General features: G+C 40.3%; 1 protein-coding gene across 3 annotated transcripts in view; it reads left to right on the top strand.

Moving 5' to 3' along the window:
• LOC122561158 (phospholysine phosphohistidine inorganic pyrophosphate phosphatase) overlaps positions 1 to 21,336 on the top strand; it is a 194,819-nt gene that overhangs the window by 135,881 nt on the left and 37,602 nt on the right. The window contains exon 8 of one of the 3 annotated variants that reach the window (XM_043712653.1): positions 4,787 to 4,972. The exons of the other annotated variants lie outside the window; for them this stretch is intronic. Within the exon in view, the coding sequence (XP_043568588.1) occupies positions 4,787 to 4,799 (13 nt within the window). The 3' untranslated portion in view covers positions 4,800 to 4,972. Of the gene's footprint in view, positions 1 to 4,786; positions 4,973 to 21,336 lie in introns of those variants that run through there. 3 annotated transcript variants of the gene reach the window in all.

Here is a 21,336-nt window from a genome sequence, read left to right as displayed (position 1 = left end):
CCTTCTTTATTCCCTCAGTTTAGGAATGACCATTAACCACGTTCAGAATCTTCTATTGGAGGTTATAATTAAGTCTTAATTTTGGCCTAGATCTCCTTTTTCTTGAACTGAAAGCAGGTCCTCAGTGGACAATTGAGCCATTGCAGTGTGCCTGATATTTAATTATCAGGAGATGAGGAAACGGGCCTGAGCATTGATCAAAAGATCAATGATGGAACAAATGGCATTAATATGGTCCATATGGTTAGCTAACTGAGGTAACCGGAACGTGCTTATGTCCAACTGTCTTCAGCTATGTCTTCAGTAACTGTCCCTCATCAGAAGTGGGGGTGTTCATTCATGACTGCACAACATTCAGCACTATTCAAGACCCCTCAAGTACTGAAGCAGTCTGTGTCCAAATGTGGTAAGACCTGGACAATATCTAGGCTTGAGCTGATAAGTGTAAGTAACATTTACACCACTCAAATGTTAGGCAATGACTATCTCCAATAAGGGAGAACCTAACCATTGCACCTTAACATTTAATGCCATTGCCATTGCTGAATTCTTGACTCTCAACCTTCAGGGGAGTACCATTGACCAGAAACAAACCGGACTAATTGCTGCATTTTATATCCATTTTATGGTAAAATCGTTGTTATAGAGGCAGGTTTGCTTGGAAATAAAGGAGAGAACCGAGTTGTGGAGGATGAAGGTATGACAGTAATACCTAATATTTTTCATTTTATTATTACAACTGGAGGGTAAAGTGAAATTTGAGCTGCAGTTGAGAATATGAAACTATAATGGAAGATGTAGAACACTTGTTAAAGATGATACATATCTTCTGAAAAACTTTCAAAAAATGAAAGTTGGTTAATCTCCAGCCACAATATCAAGTCCTGATACTGTTCAAAGAAATCACTGAGAAAGTAGAAGAAGCTCTAAACAGTTTTTGAAACTTTCTACAAGTATGCTTTATGTTGGGAGATAAGAAGCATACACAGATATGTAGCAATGAGGATACACCAGGGAGCCATAGTCTAGCAGCTTAAAATGGATTCATTCAGATCTGATATACTTTTTTGCCACTAAATGTCTACTTTCCTTCTATTAACATGAAAGTATATTTGAATTATTAAGAATATATTGAACAGAGTAATTTAATGTCAGATGCAAGCAGTTGCACAGCATCCATGAAATCAAACTAGTCAGCATGAACCAGTCAGGCCAGCCAGCAAAGAAATGTTAAAGAGAAGTGTTTTTTTTTTTGAGAAATGTGGTAATTTACTGTTAGGTAAAGAAAATACAATAAATCTGGCACGTAGGATTATTTAACATTATTTAATTAGTATTTTTCAGCAGGTTTTGTTTTAAAAAAAGAATGTGATGAGGAAATGCAACAACACGGCAAATTACGTGGAATTTCAAAAAGGCATACACTTAGCAGAGTGGGCAGCTTCATGACAATAGAAATTTAAGAGAGAAGTGCGAGACCATTCATTGAAAGGGAAAGAGAAGGTAGGTACACTCTGACAGGGTTTTCAGCAGTACATGAACAGATAGCTCCAGGAGACTGGAATACACTGAAATTGATTTTACTGAGTTAACCAAACTCATCTGAAGGCCCTGCAATTGGCATCTGCATATCTATAATAGAGAAATGTAAAGTCCACTTGGACCTGTGGTCCAGTTAATATATCCTGCTGAGAGATTACAAAGGCTGGGCTAGATATTCTTTGTTGAGATGCTTTCTGTTGATGAATGGTCTGCCAGAAATGTCCAAATTCACACATAACAGATGGGCACTTGGAGAATTTTCACAGACTAGGATAGTAAATCTCTGCAAGTATTGGTTAATTCAGATACGGAATGAGAATAAAAGACTTTAGTATAATTTTTAGTATAGATGACGAAGGATTCCAAAATAATCCTCTGATTCATTCAAATCTATAGGAGAGATGCTTATGAAGATGTCACCATGAATTGTATCCTAATTTTGGATATTTGGGAAGAAAAAATAAAGGTGTTTTTACAGTGTATGCCTTTGTGTTGTCATGATCCTTTTAGAGACCATTAATATTTAAAAAAGAAATCCTGACACCCAGTGATTAAGTAACAGATCTTTGCCAAAAAATACCAGGGCAGAAACTTATAGGGATCTGAGTGATATGGTGAGATTTGTGTCAGGTGAGAGGTCTATTATGTGTTCTGATTCTCTTCACTATAATCCAACCTTTCCTCGAGGTATGAGGTATCTTTCCATTTGCTTTGTGTTCAGTGATTCTTCAATTTTCTTTAAACACCTCATAATTGTGTAGACCCCTTCAACTCAATTTCCTGTGTTTAGAGATATGTAGACTCAGTCTGTTCCCATACTTCTGCACACCTCTTACCACGTTGCCATTCATTGCTAACGTCTTTCTGCCACAATGATCTTGGAGGACCACTGTGGATTTCTTCCAACAACTGCAAGCTAGAGCAAACCTTAGCGATGCCTTTCCTTTACAAAACCCAATTTGAGCTGCTTCTATCAGTGGACACATCAGATTGATTAGATAAAAGAATCTGATAACCTAGACCCCACTCTGAATCTCTATCCCAATGGCAGTATGCTTTGGGATACCCTGTATTCTGAACCAGAAATGTGAATTGATTTTCTTACCTTCAAGAATTCTGTAACCCATATGAATAATTTATATTTCTAATGGATTTAATTGCCCTGGTCCCAGACTTTCTGACTCCATTCCAAGCATAGCGATGGATCTGACATTTTTAAGTATTTACTCTGACCTCGTAAGCCAAACTCAAAATACCTTTTATTTATGACTCTAAATTTTTTTGAATAGCATGTAATTTAGGGCTGCTTATGAGTTTCTGAATCACTTGCCCCCGTTTTTCTAAGACTAAAAGTTATATTTTAAAACATATGAATTATGAACAAGATATCCACAAGATGTTTAAACCATTGTTATCAATATAGTTTCTATGTTGTAGAAATTAGCAGAATAGTGAGTTTCGGGAAATATTTATCTGCACCTCACAATTATCTTCAGGCCATATTCTGAAAAGGTGCATACATCATTCCTTTGTTTTCTTTATTTTCTTTTCATGGGCTGCATTTATTGCTCATCCCTAACTGCCCTGGAGAAAGGGCTGGTGAACTGAGTGACTCGTTTTGTCATTGCAGAGTCAATCACATTGTTCAGGGTCAGGTTCCACACGTAGGCCACTTCAAGTAAGGATGGCCTAACTCCTTCTGCAAAGAATATTACTGAAGAAGATGAGTGTTAATCGATGCTAGTTTCATGGGGTTCATCACTGAAAATGGCCTACAATTGCAGATTTTACTAACTGAATTTAAATTCCATCAGTTGCTATGGTGATATTTGATCCTACGTTCACATGGCATTAGCCTGGACCTTTAGTTTGCTAGTCCAGTGACAGGGCATTACTATTGTGCTTTCGGTTTCCTTGTCATCCATAGAACTGTTAGGATAGCATAAGAAGAAAAGGCAATTAATTAGTTAAGAGGCTGAGCGGTTAGCATTGTTGCCTCGCAACACCAGGGACATGGGTTCGATTCCAGCCTTGTGTGACTGTCTGTGTGAAGTTGCATGTTCTCCCTGTGTCTGCGTGGATTTTCTCTGAATATTCCACTTTTCTCCCACAGTCCATGATGTGCAGCTTAGGTGGATTGGTTGTGCTTAAAAAAAAAATTGTCCATAGTGTTCACGGATGTGTAGGTTAGGTAGATTAGCCATGGTAAATGTGGGGATATGGTGGGGGTGAATTATCAGATGGGATGCTCTTTGGAGGGTTGATGTCAACTCGATGGGCTGAATGGTCTACTTTGCATTGTAGGGATTCTATGATTCTATGAATCAAAACTGGAAGGAGCTAAAATAATCTAAAATCTGGCAGCCAATGTGCAATTAAAAAGTGTAGATCTGGCTTAAGCTCAACTTCTTTGTGAAGGCAGTGCCCAAATTGATGAAGAGAAGTCTTCTGAAGTGGTGTGCTTAGCATTCCAAAATATTTTGAAACATTACATGAAATACTCCTTCACAAAACTGACTCTTTTTTTAGGGAAAATGTGGAGAATAGTAACTGAATGAAAAACCAAAGAAAATGATGAGGGAACTTGGATTAAGATGAAAAAATATTGAGTACTATAGGATGCACCTGGTGTGTTTGACAGTTTTCCTGTTGTTAAATGATCGCATGACCTGGATTGGAAGTTTTATGAGAACCTGGACTCAGTTCAAAGTTCCTAAACTCAGGTCCAATGCCAAGGTAGAGAAAGTATGGAATTTGAAGATCAATTAAAATCTTAATAGTGTGCTGACTAGGGTTCATACCTTAGTTGATAAGTGGCTACTTAATTTGATTGCGGTCAAGTAAACTACATTGTAATATTGGAAGTAAAATATTTAAATTTGTGAGCTTTGCAAATAGAATAAATCTTCTCAGGGACTAAGGAGAAAGTTGTGAACCTGAAAACTGTGTAAGGGTGTTGTCTTTTACACACCCATCCAAATAATGAAATGCAGCTTTATTTTCAAAACATGTTGAGTCAAAATCTTTAAAAATTATCTTGGAACTATACAGCATTTTGATTGAGTTGCTTGTTTGTATATAGCCCTGGTAAATGATATCCAAGATTCTTAGTGATCCTGAACAGTAACAATGCTGTTCCCAGGTCTAGGAAGAATTAGGTATTAAGAATAGGACATCTTCACAGTCTGTTTTGTTGCTGATTTTAAAAGCTTTTTCTCAAGTAATTTTCTGTTTTAATTTTTAGTATCAAAACCTGAGATAAACTTAAGAAAGTAGAAAATTACAGCCGCAAAACTTGGAAAATAAGGGCAACTTTGCTAAATCCTGAGAAAGCCATTGTAAGACTAACCAGGTGCAGTTTCACTAAATGACAAACAGGAATAATTTATACACTCTACACACTCTACAATCAGAACTGCTGATACAAGCAATGTAATCTTGTAAAGCTGTATTAGAAATTGTCAAGCTATGTTAACAGTGGAGTACTGTCAGTTGCTTAAATGGATATGTTAATGTAACACACCACCATCATGAGACAGAAGTATGTTATAATTCTGAATAAATGTGAAAGAGTGTATGTTTATAGTTTATTTTTTAGTAAGTGCTATGTGAGCACTGTAATGGTGAACACATTATGCAGAATCCATTTTGTTAGTAGCATCTCTGTCGTCATTATCAATGTGCAGTCTGACTTTGGCACAGGCATGTGCACAGTGAGGGTGGTGATGGGAGGAAACAGTGGTATTGTTTTTTATTTCCACTGTTCCATTACCCAAAATAATTCAGACATTGCATTACTGAAATTTGATTTAAAAATTAATTTCAAAAAGTACTAGCTATAAGGACTGAATTTTGATATGTCGATACCGTTAAACTGTATGGGAACCATGATATACAAATTGTTGAATGTAAACATTTAATTTGGAGATTGCGTGTGTATTGTGATTTTAATACAGAACTGTAATTTTATTCATTTCATTTGGGGCACTGCCAGGAATTTATTTTTAGTGTTTATTCCACTGATGTAGGTAATGGTTAAGGCCAAGACACTGACCGGATTTAAGACCTGTCAGACAAATGATGACACTGGTATAGTTGAAAATAATATCCTCATGTATGAATGGTTAATGTTCATCTGAACTTTTGAAGAAAAAGGAAGAATTAACATTTTGGATTTTATCATCTCTGTGTCACAAACAACTTCATGTCCAATGAATTATTTTCTGTAATGCAGTCATTGTTATGCAGATAAATGCAGCTGGAAGTTTGCACACAGTTAGGTCACATACTTAGTGAATTATATGAATAATAGATTTATCAGCTTTCTTGGTGTTTGAGACAATAATTTTGGTTAAGGTACCAAGAGAATTTTCCCTTCTGTTGAATAGTAAGAGCCATCAAAGCAGAGAAATGGTGCTTTTGTTTAAAATCATAACAAAAAGACAGCACCTCCAACAATGCAATGCTCCCTCAAAACTGTAGTCAAGTGACAACTTTGCTTGTGATCAGGAAACTATAATGCTGCTTGTTTTTAATTTTGGGTGCTACTTTGTGAAATATTTATGGGTCTCTGGTGGATCATATATTTCCAGCAGAATCAACTGAAATGCTTCATTGTTGGAAGTGACACAACACAATATTTTTTAAGTTAAATGATTCCCCGTGGCTCAACGAAGTGTTCGACTCAGACAGGTGGTTGAGGAACATTATAATGTTCCATGTACCATCTACTCATAAATCATTTTATGAACCTGGAGTTGGAAAAGTGCTGATAGTACAGCCAGAAGACTTATCTATCCTATCAGATTATCTGTGCAAGACTAGTTCGATTAATGGTACCTACTATGCGAACCAAGCATCTTTATTAATAATACAAAAGTCAAAATGCACCTGGAAGTCTGAAGTATAAAGAGAAAATGCTAGAAATACTCTAGGTCAGGCAAAACATTCAGAGATTTCTTACCCTAGATGCTGTGTTTCCAGCAATTTTTGTTTGAATATTAATATTGAATATTTATTCTTGAGGTTTCCTTTCATTTACAATGATTTCCTGATATATGTTCTGTTTTTGTTCATATTGACTGCAAAATACAATATCTTTCTGCATGATCATTTGTGGTAGCCTTCCAAAACAAATTCAGAAATTGCTGAAGAAACTCAGCAGGTGCAGCAACATCTGTGGAGAGAAAGCACAGTTAACGTTTCGGATCCAGTGACCCTTCTTCAGGATTAAATGTAGTTAGGAAAAGTTTAATATATATGCTTAAAGATGGGGGTGGAGGGAGGAGGAAGGAGTAAACAATGGTGGAAATGGAGCCCAAGAAGAAACACCAGTTGGATAGACAAAGGAAGGGGTAAAGGTCAGCCTGGAAGGTCTTATGAGAAAAGGCTGAGGGACTTGAGGCTGTTTTTGTTAGAGAGAAGAAGGTTGAGAGGTGACTTAATTGAGACACACAATAATCAGAGGGTTAGATAGGATGGACAGTGAGAGCCTTTTTTCTCTGATGGTGATGGCACGAGGGGTGATAGGACAGATGTCAGAGATAGGTCCTTTATGCAGAGATTGGTAGGGGCTTGGAATGCACTGCCTGCAACAGTAGTAGACTCTCCAAGTTTAAGGGCATTTAAATGGTCATTGGATAAGGTTAGATAGTGTAGGTTAGATGGGCTTCAGATTAGTTCCACAGGTCGGCGCAACATCGAGGGCCGAAGGGCCTGTACTGCGCTGTTATGTTCTGTGGAAGAATCAATAGCTGCTAATGGGGACCATTAGTGGCTCACAATGGGTTGGTTGTGATGACAAGGCCTGGTGTGTGGGGATTGGGGTAAGCACTTGGGGGAAGGTGCTCATGCCCTAAAATTGTTGAACTCGATATTGAATCCAGAAGGTTGCAGGGTTCCCAAGTGGAAAATGAGATGTTGTTCTTCCAGTTTGCGCTGCACTTTGCAGGAGCACTGTCGCAAGCCTGAGACAGGGATGTTCACCAATGAACACTGTGGTGTGTTGAAATGGCAGGCAACTGGAAGCTTCAGGGTCATTTTTGTGATCAGAACATGGATGTTCTGCAAAGCAGCTGCAAAGTGGTTCTGCATTTTGTCTCCTCAGTGTAGAGGAGACCACTGTACAAACTAAGCTCATAATAATAACTTTGGGAAACAAAATAAAAAATTACACAGGAAAACAGTCTGCAGCCAACTGCATGAAAATCTCTTGGAAAGTTTCTCTTGTTAATCAAGAGAATATATGTTCCAGAAGACATTGATTACTTTGGCTAAAAGACTAACCCCATCCCCTCCTTCTAATTCCCATTTTGTTGAGGACTACAGAAAGCAGAGGCTTGATTATATGTTTCATTGAGATCTGTCTCTTGATTAAATTTTTAAAATATAAGCCATAAGTATTAACTTAGCCTGGAGCAGTTTTTTTTTAGCAATAACACGGTGCAATTTTCTGGGTCTGTACATTATGAAGGAGCAAAGATGGCCTTCAGTAGAATGATGTGCTCTTCCTGTTGGAAGTGGGACTTTAGGGAGAGTTTCCATGTTACTGATGATTATGTCTGCAGGAAGTGTCTTTGGTTTCAAATCCTGTCAGATCGCATGGATTGGTTGGAGCGACAGAGGCAATGAGGAATTTACAGGAGATGGGGATATGATAGATGGCAGTTATAGGAAGGGAGAAAAACTGCAGTTACAGTCAGTTAGATGGGTTAACTCCAGGAAAGGTAGGAGAGGGCAGCAGGTAGTGCAGGAGTCTCCTGTGGCTGTCCCCATCTCAAATAAGTCTGCTGTTTTGGAAAATGTAGAGGGTGCCAGGATCAAGGATATCTCGAGGAGCGTGCAGAATGTTCTCAAAGGGGAGAGGGACTAGTAGGAGGTCTTTGTACACATTGGAACAAATGACATAGAAAGGAAAAAGGATGAGATTCTGAAGGGAGAATATAGAAAGTTAGGCAGGAATTTAAAAAGGAGGTCCCCCTAATGTCTGGATTACTCCCGGTGCTATAAGCTAGTAAGGGTGGGAATATGAGGATAGAGCAGATGAATGTATGGCTGAGGAGCTGGTGCAGGGGAGAAGGATTCATGTTTTTGGATCAAAGGACTCTCTTCTGGGGTAGAAGTGACCTAAACAAGAAGGACAGATTGCGCCTGAATTGGAAGAGGACTAATATCCTGGCAGGGAGATTTGCTCGAGCTGCTCAGGAGGCCTTAAACAAGTAAGGTTGGAGGGGTGGGGTGTCACCCAGAGAAATAGTAAAAGAGATCACTCTGAGACTGGTGCAGGGGAAAGAAGTGAATAAAATAGTCAGGGCAGGCAGGAGTAAAGCAGACAACAAGGTAGGACTAATGAATTAAACTGCATTTATTTTATTGCAAGAGGCCTAATATGGAAGGCAGATGAACTTAGGGCATGGATGGAAACGTGGGACTGGGATATCATAGCAATTACAGAGACCTGGCTCAGGGATGGACAGCTTAATGTTCCAGGATACAAATGTTATAGGAAGGATACAAAGGGGGGGGAGGGCGCAAGAAAGGAGGGTGAGTGACATTTTTGATAAGGGATAGCATTATGGCTGTACTTAGGGAGGATATTCTTGGGATTACGTTCAGGGAAGTTATTTGGGTAAAACTGAGAAATAAGACAGGGATGATCACCTTATTAGAATTGTATTATAGACTTCCCAATAGTCAGCGGAAAATTGAGGAACAAATTTGTAAGGAAATCTCCGTAATCTGTAAGAATAATAGTGTAGTTATGGTAGGGGATTTAACTTGCCAAACAACGAAGGCCATAAAGTTAAGGGTTTAGATGGAAAGGAATTTAAGTGTGTACAAGAAAATATTTTGATTCAGTGCAGTAGAACCTTGATTATCCGAATGAGACAGGCGGGGAGTATTTTGTTTGGGTAATTGATCATTCGGATAATCAATGTGATCGTAAAACAAGCGGTAATTAATGAGTGCCGTTATCGAACATTTCTCGGTTAGCCGGCAATGCACGCCATAATGCTGTTTAACTGATAACTGAATGCTGAGTTGCCTCATGCTGTTTTTACGGGACCTTGAGACCTTGTTCAGATAATCTGAAATTCAGATAATTGATGTTCAGATAATCAAGGTTGTACTTTGTGGCTGTACCTACTAGAGGAGGTGGAAAACATGACCTACTCTTGGGAAATAAGGCTGGGGAAGTGATTGAGGTGTCAGTGAGAGTGCACTTTGGGGCCAGCGACCATAATTCTATTAGTTTTAAAATAGTGATGGAAAAGGATAGACCAGATCTAAAAGTTGAAGTTCTAAATTGAGGAAGGCCAATTTTGACAGTATTAGGCAAGACCTTTCAAGAGTTGACTGGGGACAGATGTACACAGATAAAAGTTCCATTGGAAAATGGGAAGCCTTCAAAAATAAGATAACGAAAGTGCAGAGACAGAATATTCCAGTTAGGGTGAAAGGTAAGGCTGGTAGGTGTAGGTAAGGCTGGTAGGTGTAGGGAATGCTGGACGACAAGAGAAACTGAGGTTTCGGTTATGAGAAAGAAGGAAGCACATGTCGGGTATAGACAGGAAAGATCGAGTGAATCCTTAGAGTATAACGGTAGTAGAAATATACTTAAGAGAAAAATCAGGAGGGCAAAAAGGGGACATAAGATAGCTTTGGCAAATATAGTTAAAGAGAATCCAAAGTATTCTATAAGTACACTAAGGACAAAACGGTAACTTGGGAGAGAATAGGGCACCTCAAAGACCATTAAGGCAGCCGATGTGCAGAAACTCAGGAGATGGGGGAGATATTAAACGAGTATTTACTGTGGAGAAGGACATAGAAGATACAGAATGTGGGGGAATAGATGGTGACATCTTGAATAATGTAAATATTATAGAGGAGGAGGTGCTAGTTGTCTTGAAATGCATAAAAGTGGGTAAATCTCCAGACCTGATCAGGCATACCTGAGAACTCTGTGGTACACTAGGGAAGTGATTGCTGGACCCCTTGCTGAGATATTTGTATCAATGATAGGCACAGGTGAGGTGTCGGAAGACTGGAGGTTGGCTGATGTGCTGCCACTACTATAAAAGATGGTAAGGATAAGCCAGGGAACGACAGACCAATGAGCCTGACATCGGTGGTGGGCAAGTTGTTGGAGGGAATCCTGAGGGACAAGATTTACATATATTTGGAAAGGCAAGTACTGATTAGGGATAGTCAACATGACTTTGTGCATGGGAAATCATGTCTCGTGAGCTTGATTGAGTTTTTTTGAAGAAGTAATGAAGAGGATTGATGAGGGCAGAACAGTGAATGTGATCTATATGGACTTCAGTAAGGCATTTGACAAGGTTCCTCATGATAGACTGGTTAGACCTCATGGAATACAGGGAGAACCAGCCATTTGGATTGACTTGAGGGTAGAAGACAGAGGGTGGTGGCGGAGGGTTATTTTTCAGACTGGAGGCCTGTGACAGTGGTGCGCCACAAGGGTCGGTATTAGGTCCACTACTTTTCATCATTTATATAAATGATTTGAATGTGAGCATAGGAGGTATAGTTAGTAAGTTTGCAGATGACACCAAAACTGGAGATTTGGTGAATAGCGAAGAAGGCTATCTCAGAGTACAACGGGGTCTTGATCAGATGGACCAATGGGCCAAGGAGTGGCAGTTGGTTTTTAAATTAGATAAATGTGAGATGCTGCATTTTGGAAAGGCAAATCAGAGCAGGACTTGTACACTTAATGGTAAGGTCCTCGGGAGTGTTACTGAATAAAGAGACCTTGGAGTGAAAGTTCATAGTTCCTTGAAAGTGGAGACGCAGATAATTTGGATAGTGAAGAAGGCATTTGGTATGCTTTCCTTTATTGGTCAGAGTATTGACTATTGGAGTTGGGAGGTCACTGTGGCTGTACAGTACATTGGTTAGACCACTTTTGGAATATTGTGTGCATTTCTGGTCTCCCTCCTATTGGAAGGATGTTGTGAAACTTGAAAGGGTTCAGAAACAATTTACAAGTATGTTGCCAGGGTTGGAGGATTTGAGTTAAAGGGAGAAGTTGAATAGGCTGGGGATACAGGGAGAACCAGCCATTTGGATTGACTTGAAGGTAGAAGACAGAGGGTGGTGGCGGAGGGTTATTTTTCAGACTGGAGGCCTGTGACAGTGGTGCGACACAAGGGTCGGTATTAGGTCCACTACTTTTCATCATTTATATAAATGATTTGAATGTGAGCTTAGGAGGTATAGTTAGTAAGTTTGCAGATGACACCAAAACTGGAGATTTGGTGAATAGCGAAGAAGGCTATCTCAGAGTACAACGGGGTCTTGATCAGATGGACCAATGGGCCGAGGAGTGGCAGTTGGTTTTTAAATTAGATAAATGTGAGATGCTGCATTTTGGAAAGGCAAATCAGAGCAGGACTTGTACACTTAATGGTAAGGTCCTCGGGAGTGTTACTGAATAAAGAGACCTTGGAGTGAAAGTTCATAGTTCCTTGAAAGTGGAGACGCAGATAATTTGGATAGTGAAGAAGGCATTTGGTATGCTTTCCTTTATTGGTCAGAGTATTGACTATTGGAGTTGGGAGGTCACTGTGGCTGTACAGTACATTGGTTAGACCACTTTTGGAATATTGTGTGCATTTCTGGTCTCCCTCCTATCGGAAGGATGTTGTGAAACTTGAAAGGGTTCAGAAACAATTTACAAGTATGTTGCCAGGGTTGGAGGATTTGAGTTAAAGGGAGAAGTTGAATAGGCTGGGGCTGTTTTCCCTGGAACTTTGGAGGCTGAGGGGTAACTTTATAGAGATTTATAAGATCATGAGGGGCATGGATAGGGTAAATAGACAAGGTCTTTTCCCTGGGGTGGGGGAATCCTGGAACTGGAGGGTATAGATTTAGGGTGAGAGGGGAAAGATGTAAAAGGGACCTTAGGGGCAATCCTTTCACGCAGAGGGTGCTATGTATATGGAATGAGCTGCAAGAGGAAGTGGTGAATGCCAGTACAATTACAACATGTAAAAGGCATCTGAATGTGTATATGAATAGGAAGGGTTTAGAAGGATGTGGGCCAATTGGAAATGGGACTAGATTGGGTTGGGATATCTAGTCAACATGGGTGTGTTGGACTGAGGGATCTTTTTCCATGTTGTACATCTCTATAACTCTATGACCAGTAATCCTCTCAGTCTATCATCTTCATTGCAATCCCAAAAGTAACTTCTGCTTCACTTCTTCGATAATTCTACTTGCAGAAGTTCTACAGAAGAGATTTTGGCCAGAGTATGTTGAAGTAGCAGGCAACTGCAGCTCAGGGTCATTTTTGCAGACAGACATAGCTGCCCTGCAAGACTGTAGTCTACTCTGCATTTCATTTCCCCAATGTAGAGGAGACCACATTGTGAGCATCAAATACAGCAGACTTGATTGAGTGAAGTGCAGTTAGATTGTTATTTTAGTTAGAAGGTATGTCGGGGGCCTTGGGTAGTGATGAGGAAGGAAATAAATGGGAGGTGTGTTGCACCTCCTGCGATTGCAGAGGAAGATACCCGTGGGGGTATACAAAGCTAAGCACAAGTTAGAAGAACAGCATCTCTTTTTGCATCTCTTTTTCCCTCTTGAGCACCCTGTAGCTTTAATGACTCAATATGAAGTTCAATAATTTTAGAGCCTAATCACCATCTCCCATGTCCTTACCCAATGGCCACACCCCACTCCTTGTCATCACATGGGCTGCAACTACAACCATCTAATTGTCAGATGTTAATGGTCCCCATTCACAACCTATTGATTCTCCCAGGCTGACCATGACCCATTCCTTTACCTGTCTAACTGCTGTTCTCTCTCCCGCACTCCATTTCCACCCATTGTTTATTCCTTCCCCGTCCCCCCACCTCATCTTAAGAATATATACCAAACTTTTCCAAGCTACAATCAATCCTGAAGACAAGTCACTGGACCTGAAATGTTAACTCTGCTTTCTCTGCACTGATGCTGCTAGACCTGCTGAATTTCTCTGACCATTTCTATTTTTGTTTTAGATTTCCACATCTGAAGTTGTTTTTAATGAGACAATCTTCCACTTTAATTGCCATCTCTTTGTTAAGCATAGCCTGGTATGATGCGGAAGGCCTTCTCTGGCATGGCAGTCTGTGCTGCACTTGTCACAGGAAGACAGTAGGCCGTTAGAGCACACTCTAACTCCCCATAAATAAAATTTGATCCTGTGTGTAAAATACGTTTAGAGTAGTGACACCCATAAATCTTTCACCACTGAGCCATAGACAAGAATTGGTATGGAAAGCTGCCATGCACTTCGCATGTTTTCCAGCAAACAGAAAAATGCCACAGAGACTACCATGGCGCTCAGGCTAAACTCCCTATTCCTCCCTTAGTCTTAAGAGATGGGCAACTTTCATCTTAATATCTAGGCTGGATTCAAAGCCAGGTTGGAGACTACAGTATTGATAACAGTAACACTGCCTGGTTATGGATCGTTTTGACTTTATGCAATGTTAATAATAGGTGACAGCTAACCATTTTACACCACTCCCAATATTCCTTTCCATTGATTGGATTCAGGATATCACAGAAAGGTATTGTGTCTGTGTGGCACTGTTGAATGTAGCGAAGTATCACAACATGCATCTCACAAGACAAGAAACGATGTTTTGCTGAATACAATACTCCGTATTTGCCTTTAAATAACTAAATGGGGGATATCTAATTTAAATTTTGGAAGTTTGACCTCATCTAAGTCTGCTGGTGATGTCATATGTGGGAGCTGTTTGAGCAGCTCAATTAATTTTAGTGCAAGTTAATGATTTATATGGGCATGGAGGCTGATTTGAGACTCTTCATCCTTGGGAAGAAAATACTGGACGGTTGTAAACACAGATATATCAGTTAAATTGAGACATCTTTTAACAGGTTGAGGAAAGAAAGAGTTGCATTTATACTGCATTTTTCATGACCACTGTATGTCTCAAAGCACTTTACAGTTAAGTACTTTTGAAGTGTGTGCGCTGTTAGCATGCAGGATCTGGGGCTTGGGATTTTCACTGCCTGTAAATTAAACAAAACAGTTATGCCTTTTTTGAGTATGGACTTGCATTTGTATTTACTCACTAAACTTAGTAAACCTCCTTTTGTTTTTGATTAAGAATGAGTGGAGTGTTGTTCTGTAGAAACCTCAACCACCCTTTGACCTTGAACCAAAAGGGATTTTTTCTTCCCTGATGTGTTTACTCACCCATCAGTAGGATTGAGTAGACCTCATTTACTTTCTGAAGTATTTTATACTTTTTGTAGTGCATAATTTGTCAAATTAAGAATGTAACTATAAATGCTGCTGTTTTGGAAAGTATTAGAAAAGGGCTGTCAGACAGTTATTTTAAACAATGTATTCGATCTATAACCTGGTATAGAATTGTGTTTTCAACAATTTAAACAATGCTATACCTCCTAAATATAAACCTTTCAGTTACTCTAATTACTTAAGCAACATGCAAAAATTATGAAAAGTGAATTATGTGCTTCCAAGTTTTAAAACTGCATCGGAAAGCAAATCATTTAGATTGGTCGTCATAAGCATTGGCAGGGTACAATTTGTCAAATAATGACCAACATGAAAGATGTGACGTAACCTTGCTTCATTGCCAGAATTTCCACAGTAATAAGATTGAGCATAATATATAGTCCTGCCATATGACTCTGTGTTGATTCAGCAAAAGGACTGCCTCTAATTTTTATCTATATTTATTTACTCTAATGTTTAGAAGTGTATGTTACTTGCATTTTCCCTCAAGAACATTTGAAAAATGTACTTACTGTCAGAAAGGAAACATGAGATTCAGTCAGGGTTACATTCTATCAGCAGGAGGGTCTGAACACTTCAAGTTATAGGTGTCTGACTCAGCACTGAAGCATTCATCAAAGTCTTAATACGAAATAAAATAATGCTGACTTAATTAGTAAACAACGAATTTTTCTGTATTCTCCCTGACTGTTTTGTCTATTTTGAATCTTTTTTGATTCTAATTTACTGTGAAGCGAGGGACAAACTTGAAATTTCTTGATGAGCATCATTGCCAATAATGTTATTAAATTTGTCCTGAATATCAGCTGAAAAGATGGAAAGTCATGCAGAATGCTAAATGAATTGTGAAGCTATTATTATTGTCTGGTTTGTACTGCAGTTAGGAGAAAGTGAGGACTGCAGATGCTGGAGATCAGAGCTGAAAAATGTGTTGCTGGAAAAGTGCAGCAGGTCAGGCACGTTCCAAGGAGCAGGAAAATCGACGTTTCGGGCATAAGCCCTTCTTCAGGAATGTGGAAGGTGTGCCAAGCAGGCTAAGATAATGCATTCTCTAGCTTTGTGGTTGGAGGGTTCCTAGGCGGAAGATGAGGTACTCTTTCTCCAGGTGTCGTGTTGCCATGGTCTGGCGATGGAGGAGGCCAAGGACCTGCATGTCCTTGGCAGAGTGGGAGGGGGAGTTATAGTTGTAGACTATTTCATAACCTATTGTATACAGCAATTGAAAAAACACAATGCATTAGCTTCATATGGGACCTGTTAATATGTAGACAAAATGTTTGACAAAAATCACTGGTCTAGGTCCTCCAAATCTCTGATAATGTGTATTGTTTTAATCCTTCATGCAACCCCATGTTTGATTCCCGAATTCAGATTTCTGCTCCTGCCACATTACGGAAGTAACTCTTATCAAAGTGACATCTTGTGAAACTATGACAAAGATAAACATACTCTCCTCATTTTTTTCCACCTATCTGCAGCCGTTCACCACACTATCTTCTCCTAAAGGCCTGCTTGGGATACTTACTTTCTTTCAGACAGTTGTGAATCTGTGGAATTCTTTACTGTGGAAGCTGTCGTGGCTGGGCCATTAGGGTGGCATGGTGGCTCAGTGGATAGCACTACTGCCTCAAAGTGCCAGGGACCCACATTCAATTCCACCCTTGGGTGATTGGCTGTGTGGGGTTTGCATATTCTCCCCATGTCTGTATGGGTTTTCTCTGCGTGCTCTGGTACCCTCCCACAGTCCACAGATGTGCAGGTTAATTAGATGGCCATTCTAAATTGCCCCGTGATGTTTGTGGATGTGCAGGTGAGGTGGATTAGCCACGGGAAATGCAAGGTTACAAGGATTGGGTAAGAGGTTGGGTTTAGATGGGATGTTCTTCAGAGGGTCAATGTGGACTCGATGGGCCCAATGGCTTTTTTCCACACTGTAGGGATTCTGTGGATTCTCTGATTCTGTATTCAAGACTGACATAAACAACAGCCAAATCATTATGGGAATCAGGGGTTACGGGATAAAACAAGAAAGTGGAGTTGAGGATTATCAGATCAGTCATGATCTCTTTGCATAACAGAGTGGACTCAAGGAACTACTTCTGCTCCTACGTTTTATGGTTCATGTATTGCACACACCTGTTTCCAATCCTATCTATCTAATCATAGCCAGAGAATTACCTACAATGGCTGTCTTCTTGCAGTTCACCAAGGATCTAACCTGGGCCCCTTCTTATTTCTCATCTACATGCATTGGCATCATTGAGCATACAGTATTCATCTTATATACACTAATGATACCCAATGCTACATCCTCATCAATTATCTCTTCTACTACTGCTAAATTATCAGACTGTATATGCACAAACCAGTCCTTGATAAGAAGAAACATCCTCCACTTAAGTACTGGGAAAACTGAATTGTTTTTGGTTCCCACTCCAAAATCCATTCTGTATCTACTCACTTCTTACTGGCATCCATCTAAAATTGCTCTTATCTGCTTGTAACATTGGTGTCACATTTGTCCCCAAGAGGAACTTCCAACCTTGAATTTACATCGTTAGTAAGACCACTTTTTTTACTTCTGCAACATTGCCTAACTTAGCCCCATCTCAACTCATCTGCTTCCGAAATTCTCATTCGTGCCTTGATTACCTCTATACTCGACTATTCCAGTACATTCCTGGCCCTTCTTAAACTTAAATTTAAATTGATGATGTTTCAGGATGAATCCTTTCTTACCACACGAAGGGTTGGTACCAAATGCATCACTAATGGTAATTGGCTACCCTATAGCCATTGACTACTCCTCACTCTAGTCCCAGCCATGCCACAAGTCAGATTTAGAAAATCATACTTTGATCAGTTAGAGTCAACATACTGTTGTGAAAACGTAGGTGTATTTGATGAATTTATTAGACTTCTGTGAGGAAGTAACAAGCAATGTTGATAAAGGGAAAGCTGTAGATGTCGTGTACTCTGATTTCCAAAAGAAGTTCAATCATTTGTCACATCAAACATTTGTCCACAAAATAAGAGTTCATGATGTAGAAGGAAACATATTGGTATGGAAAGAATCTTGGATAGATAATGGAAGCAGAGAGTCAGGGTAAATGGATCATTTTCAGGTTGATGGGATGTGCCCAATGGAATGCCACAGGGATATGGGGTTTCAAGTGTTTACAAGCTACCTCAACTAGTTAGATGAATCTTTGGTACTGGACTGAAATGTATGGTCATGAAATTTGTTAAAGACTCAAAAGATAGAGTATACGGAGAATTATAGAGAGATAAAGTGAGTAGGCAAAATTCTTGCAGATGGAGTACAATGTGGGAAAATATGAACTTATCCACTTTGCAAAAAGACTCAAAGCAAACCATTAAATGGAGAGAAATTCGAAAAGTAGAGGAGTTGCTATACCCCTCCAGACGAATCTCCCATTTCAGCTGTTAGACCAAATTAAGGACAAATATGGGTGGTTTATGATTCTTAAAGCTTTAATACATAGAGAGGAGTTTGGATCTTGAATGTATATTGCCCCCGGCACACCCCCTCAAATTCTTAACGAATGCGCTTTCCAGGTTGATGGCCCTTGGGACACGTCATACAATTAATAGGGGGAGATTTTAACTGATGTATGGACCCCGAAGTGGACAGGATGCCTCTGGGTCTTGTGGGTGTATCCCCGCAATCCAGGCAGCAAGTGGACCTGAAGAGAGCTGGGGTTGGTGGATGAGTCGACCCTGATGGTAGGGACCTCACCTTCTTCTCTAACGCACATAAGTGCTATACTAGGATTGACAATTTTTTTTGCCCCATCGGCCTTTTTGAATTTGGTGCTGTCCTGCAGAATTAGTAACATAGCCATTTCTGATCATGCAGCAGTGTACATGGAGGTTAAGGCTAGTGGTGATGGTACAGGCTTGCGGCATTGGCACATGGATCCTTTCCTCCTGAAGGATAGCAAGTTTATTGAGTATTTTTTGTGGGAATTTAACATTTTTTGGGACATTAATTCGGGTACGACCAGTAATCCATCAGTGCTCTGGAAGACTGCCAAGGCCTATGCAAGGGGTTTGATTATTTCTTACTCGGTAACCCGGAAGCGGCAGAGGGGAGAGCAGCAGCGTATGCTCGAGGCTTGCCTGAAGGCAGCTGAGACAGCATACTTTGACAGACCATCTATAAACAAGTTGCAGCGCATTACAGCTCTCAGGGCTACTCTGAATGTTGCGCTCACCCAGAGAGCAAAGAGGGAAATTTCCTTTGCAAAACAGAGGTTATTCGAATATGGTGATAAACCGGGTAGATATTTGGTGTACCTCGCTAAAAAGAAGAGTGCCCCCTGATCTATCATATCCATTAGACTGTGTGCTGGTACTCTCACTTGCGATTCCAAAAAGATTAATGCAGCATTCAGATGGTACTCTGAGCTGTACCGATCGGAGGGCTGTGAGGACAGATTGGCGAAGATGGAGTCCTTTTTTAAGACCCTGGACCTTCCAGGTGTAACTTCAGAGCAGGAGTCTCTTTTGAATGCCCCTCAGAAAATGCAAGAGATACAGGAGGCGGTGAGACAGCTCCAGAGTGGTAAAGCGCGTGGCCCAGCCAGAGTTTAGAGTGAGTTTTATAAGGAGTTTATAAATATGCTGGCCAGGCCAATGTTGGATATGTACAATTATTCATACAGTCAGGACTGCCTCCCATCCTCTCTGAGAAAAGCAAATATTTCTCTTATCCTCAAGAGAGGGAAAGCACCAGAAGATTGTACTTCGTACAGGCCCATATCGTTATTAAACGTGGATTTTAAAATTTTGTTGTAAAAGCTGGCATTGAGGTTGGAGAGGATTTTGCCCTTCATTATAAAGGAGGACCAGACAGGTTTTATTAGGGACTGCAGTTCTTTCATAATATTAGAAGAGTACTAACTATAGTTCAGGTATGCCAGCAAGGGTCGATTCCGGGCTTGGTAGTCTCCCTGGATGCAGAGAAAACATTTGACCAGGTGGCGTGGTCGTTCCTCTTTTGTGTCCTGGAAAGGTTTGGCCTTGGAGGGGTTTTTGCCAGTGGTAGTGTTATATAGTGACCCCAAAGCAGCTGTTCTCACTAATGGTATAAGGTCTGACAATTTTAGTTTTAGTAGAGGCAGCCGACAAGGGTGCCCCCCCTTTCCCCATTACTATTTACATTGGTGGTTGAGCTGTTGCCAGAGGCCATCCAGAGGGTCCCAATATAATTGCCCCAGAGGTAGGATCAGGACAGCATAAGATCACCCTTTTTATGCAGATGACGTTCGTCTCTTTCTAACTGACCCAATGATATCTGTGCCCCGTTTAATATAAGTGATTAATCTATTTGGTTCTTTCTCGGGGTATAAAATCAATTTTATGAAGTCGAAGGCCATGCCTGTGGGGGGGGTTCTTATTAGAGTACCTGATCTTGGGGTGGAATCCTATTCCCTTTCAGGTGGTCACAGGGAGGTTTTCTGCATTTCAGCATTTTTATCACCCTGGCCTTCAATCAATTATATAAAGCTAACTTTGTGTAGTTGCTAGAGAATATAAGACAGGACCTTTGGCGTTGGGAGGATCTTCTGCTATCCCGTTTGGGTAGAATATCTCTGGTCAAAATCAGCGTTCTTCCTCATTTATTACATCCCATGCAAATGTTCCCTTTGATGTTGCCTAGGCCAGCACTACAGAGACTTAACAGTTGGCTCGGTTCTTTCGTCTGGTGTCATAGGCGGCCTCTTATTAAGCTTGCCAAATGCAGCTTCCGCAGGGAATGGGTGGTGTGGACTTTCCAGATTTTAAGAAATCTCAATTAAGTTCTCTATTATCCTATGTGGCTGATTGGGCTTGCCAGAACCCATGCAGGGCCTCCCAGGCAGAATGCCCCCTCATTAATTTGTTGTTTATGGACAAGATGAGGACTGTTATGGACCATTGCAGAAATCCAATTGGCCTTAACACGGTTAAAGCATGGAAAATGATGCGACAAGGTGAGGGCAATTTACAAAAAACTTCCCCTTTTACTCCCATAGTAGGAATGTTAGGATTCCAGCCAGGATTGATGGATTTGGGAGATTTATTTGACAGGGAGGTCATGATGTCTTTTGAGCAGCTGAACCAGAAATATGAACCATCTAAGAGGGACCTCTTTCATTACTTTCAGATTAAGGACTTTATACAGAAAAAGACTACATTAATGGTTAGTCCCTATAAGTCGGATGTGGAGAGGAGAGTACTTCAGTCCATGGGTACTCTCTCGGTCAGCAAGGAGGTAGTGTCTTGAAGGACATTGAGCAGCTGTGCAGAATCTGGACTCAAGATGTGGGGGTGGAGATCTCGTCAGAGGCATGGGAGGATATTTGGGAGAATGTAAGGAAGATTCCGATTTGCAATAGGATGCAGGCTGTATAACTGAAGGTAATCCATAGGGCTTATTTGGCACTGGAGTGGCTTGCAATATTTACGACAAG

Source organism: Chiloscyllium plagiosum, chromosome 22, assembly GCF_004010195.1.
Source record: "Chiloscyllium plagiosum isolate BGI_BamShark_2017 chromosome 22, ASM401019v2, whole genome shotgun sequence".
Classification (NCBI taxonomy): Eukaryota; Metazoa; Chordata; class Chondrichthyes; order Orectolobiformes; family Hemiscylliidae; genus Chiloscyllium; species Chiloscyllium plagiosum.
This window is presented reverse-complemented; position numbering and strand designations above follow the sequence as displayed.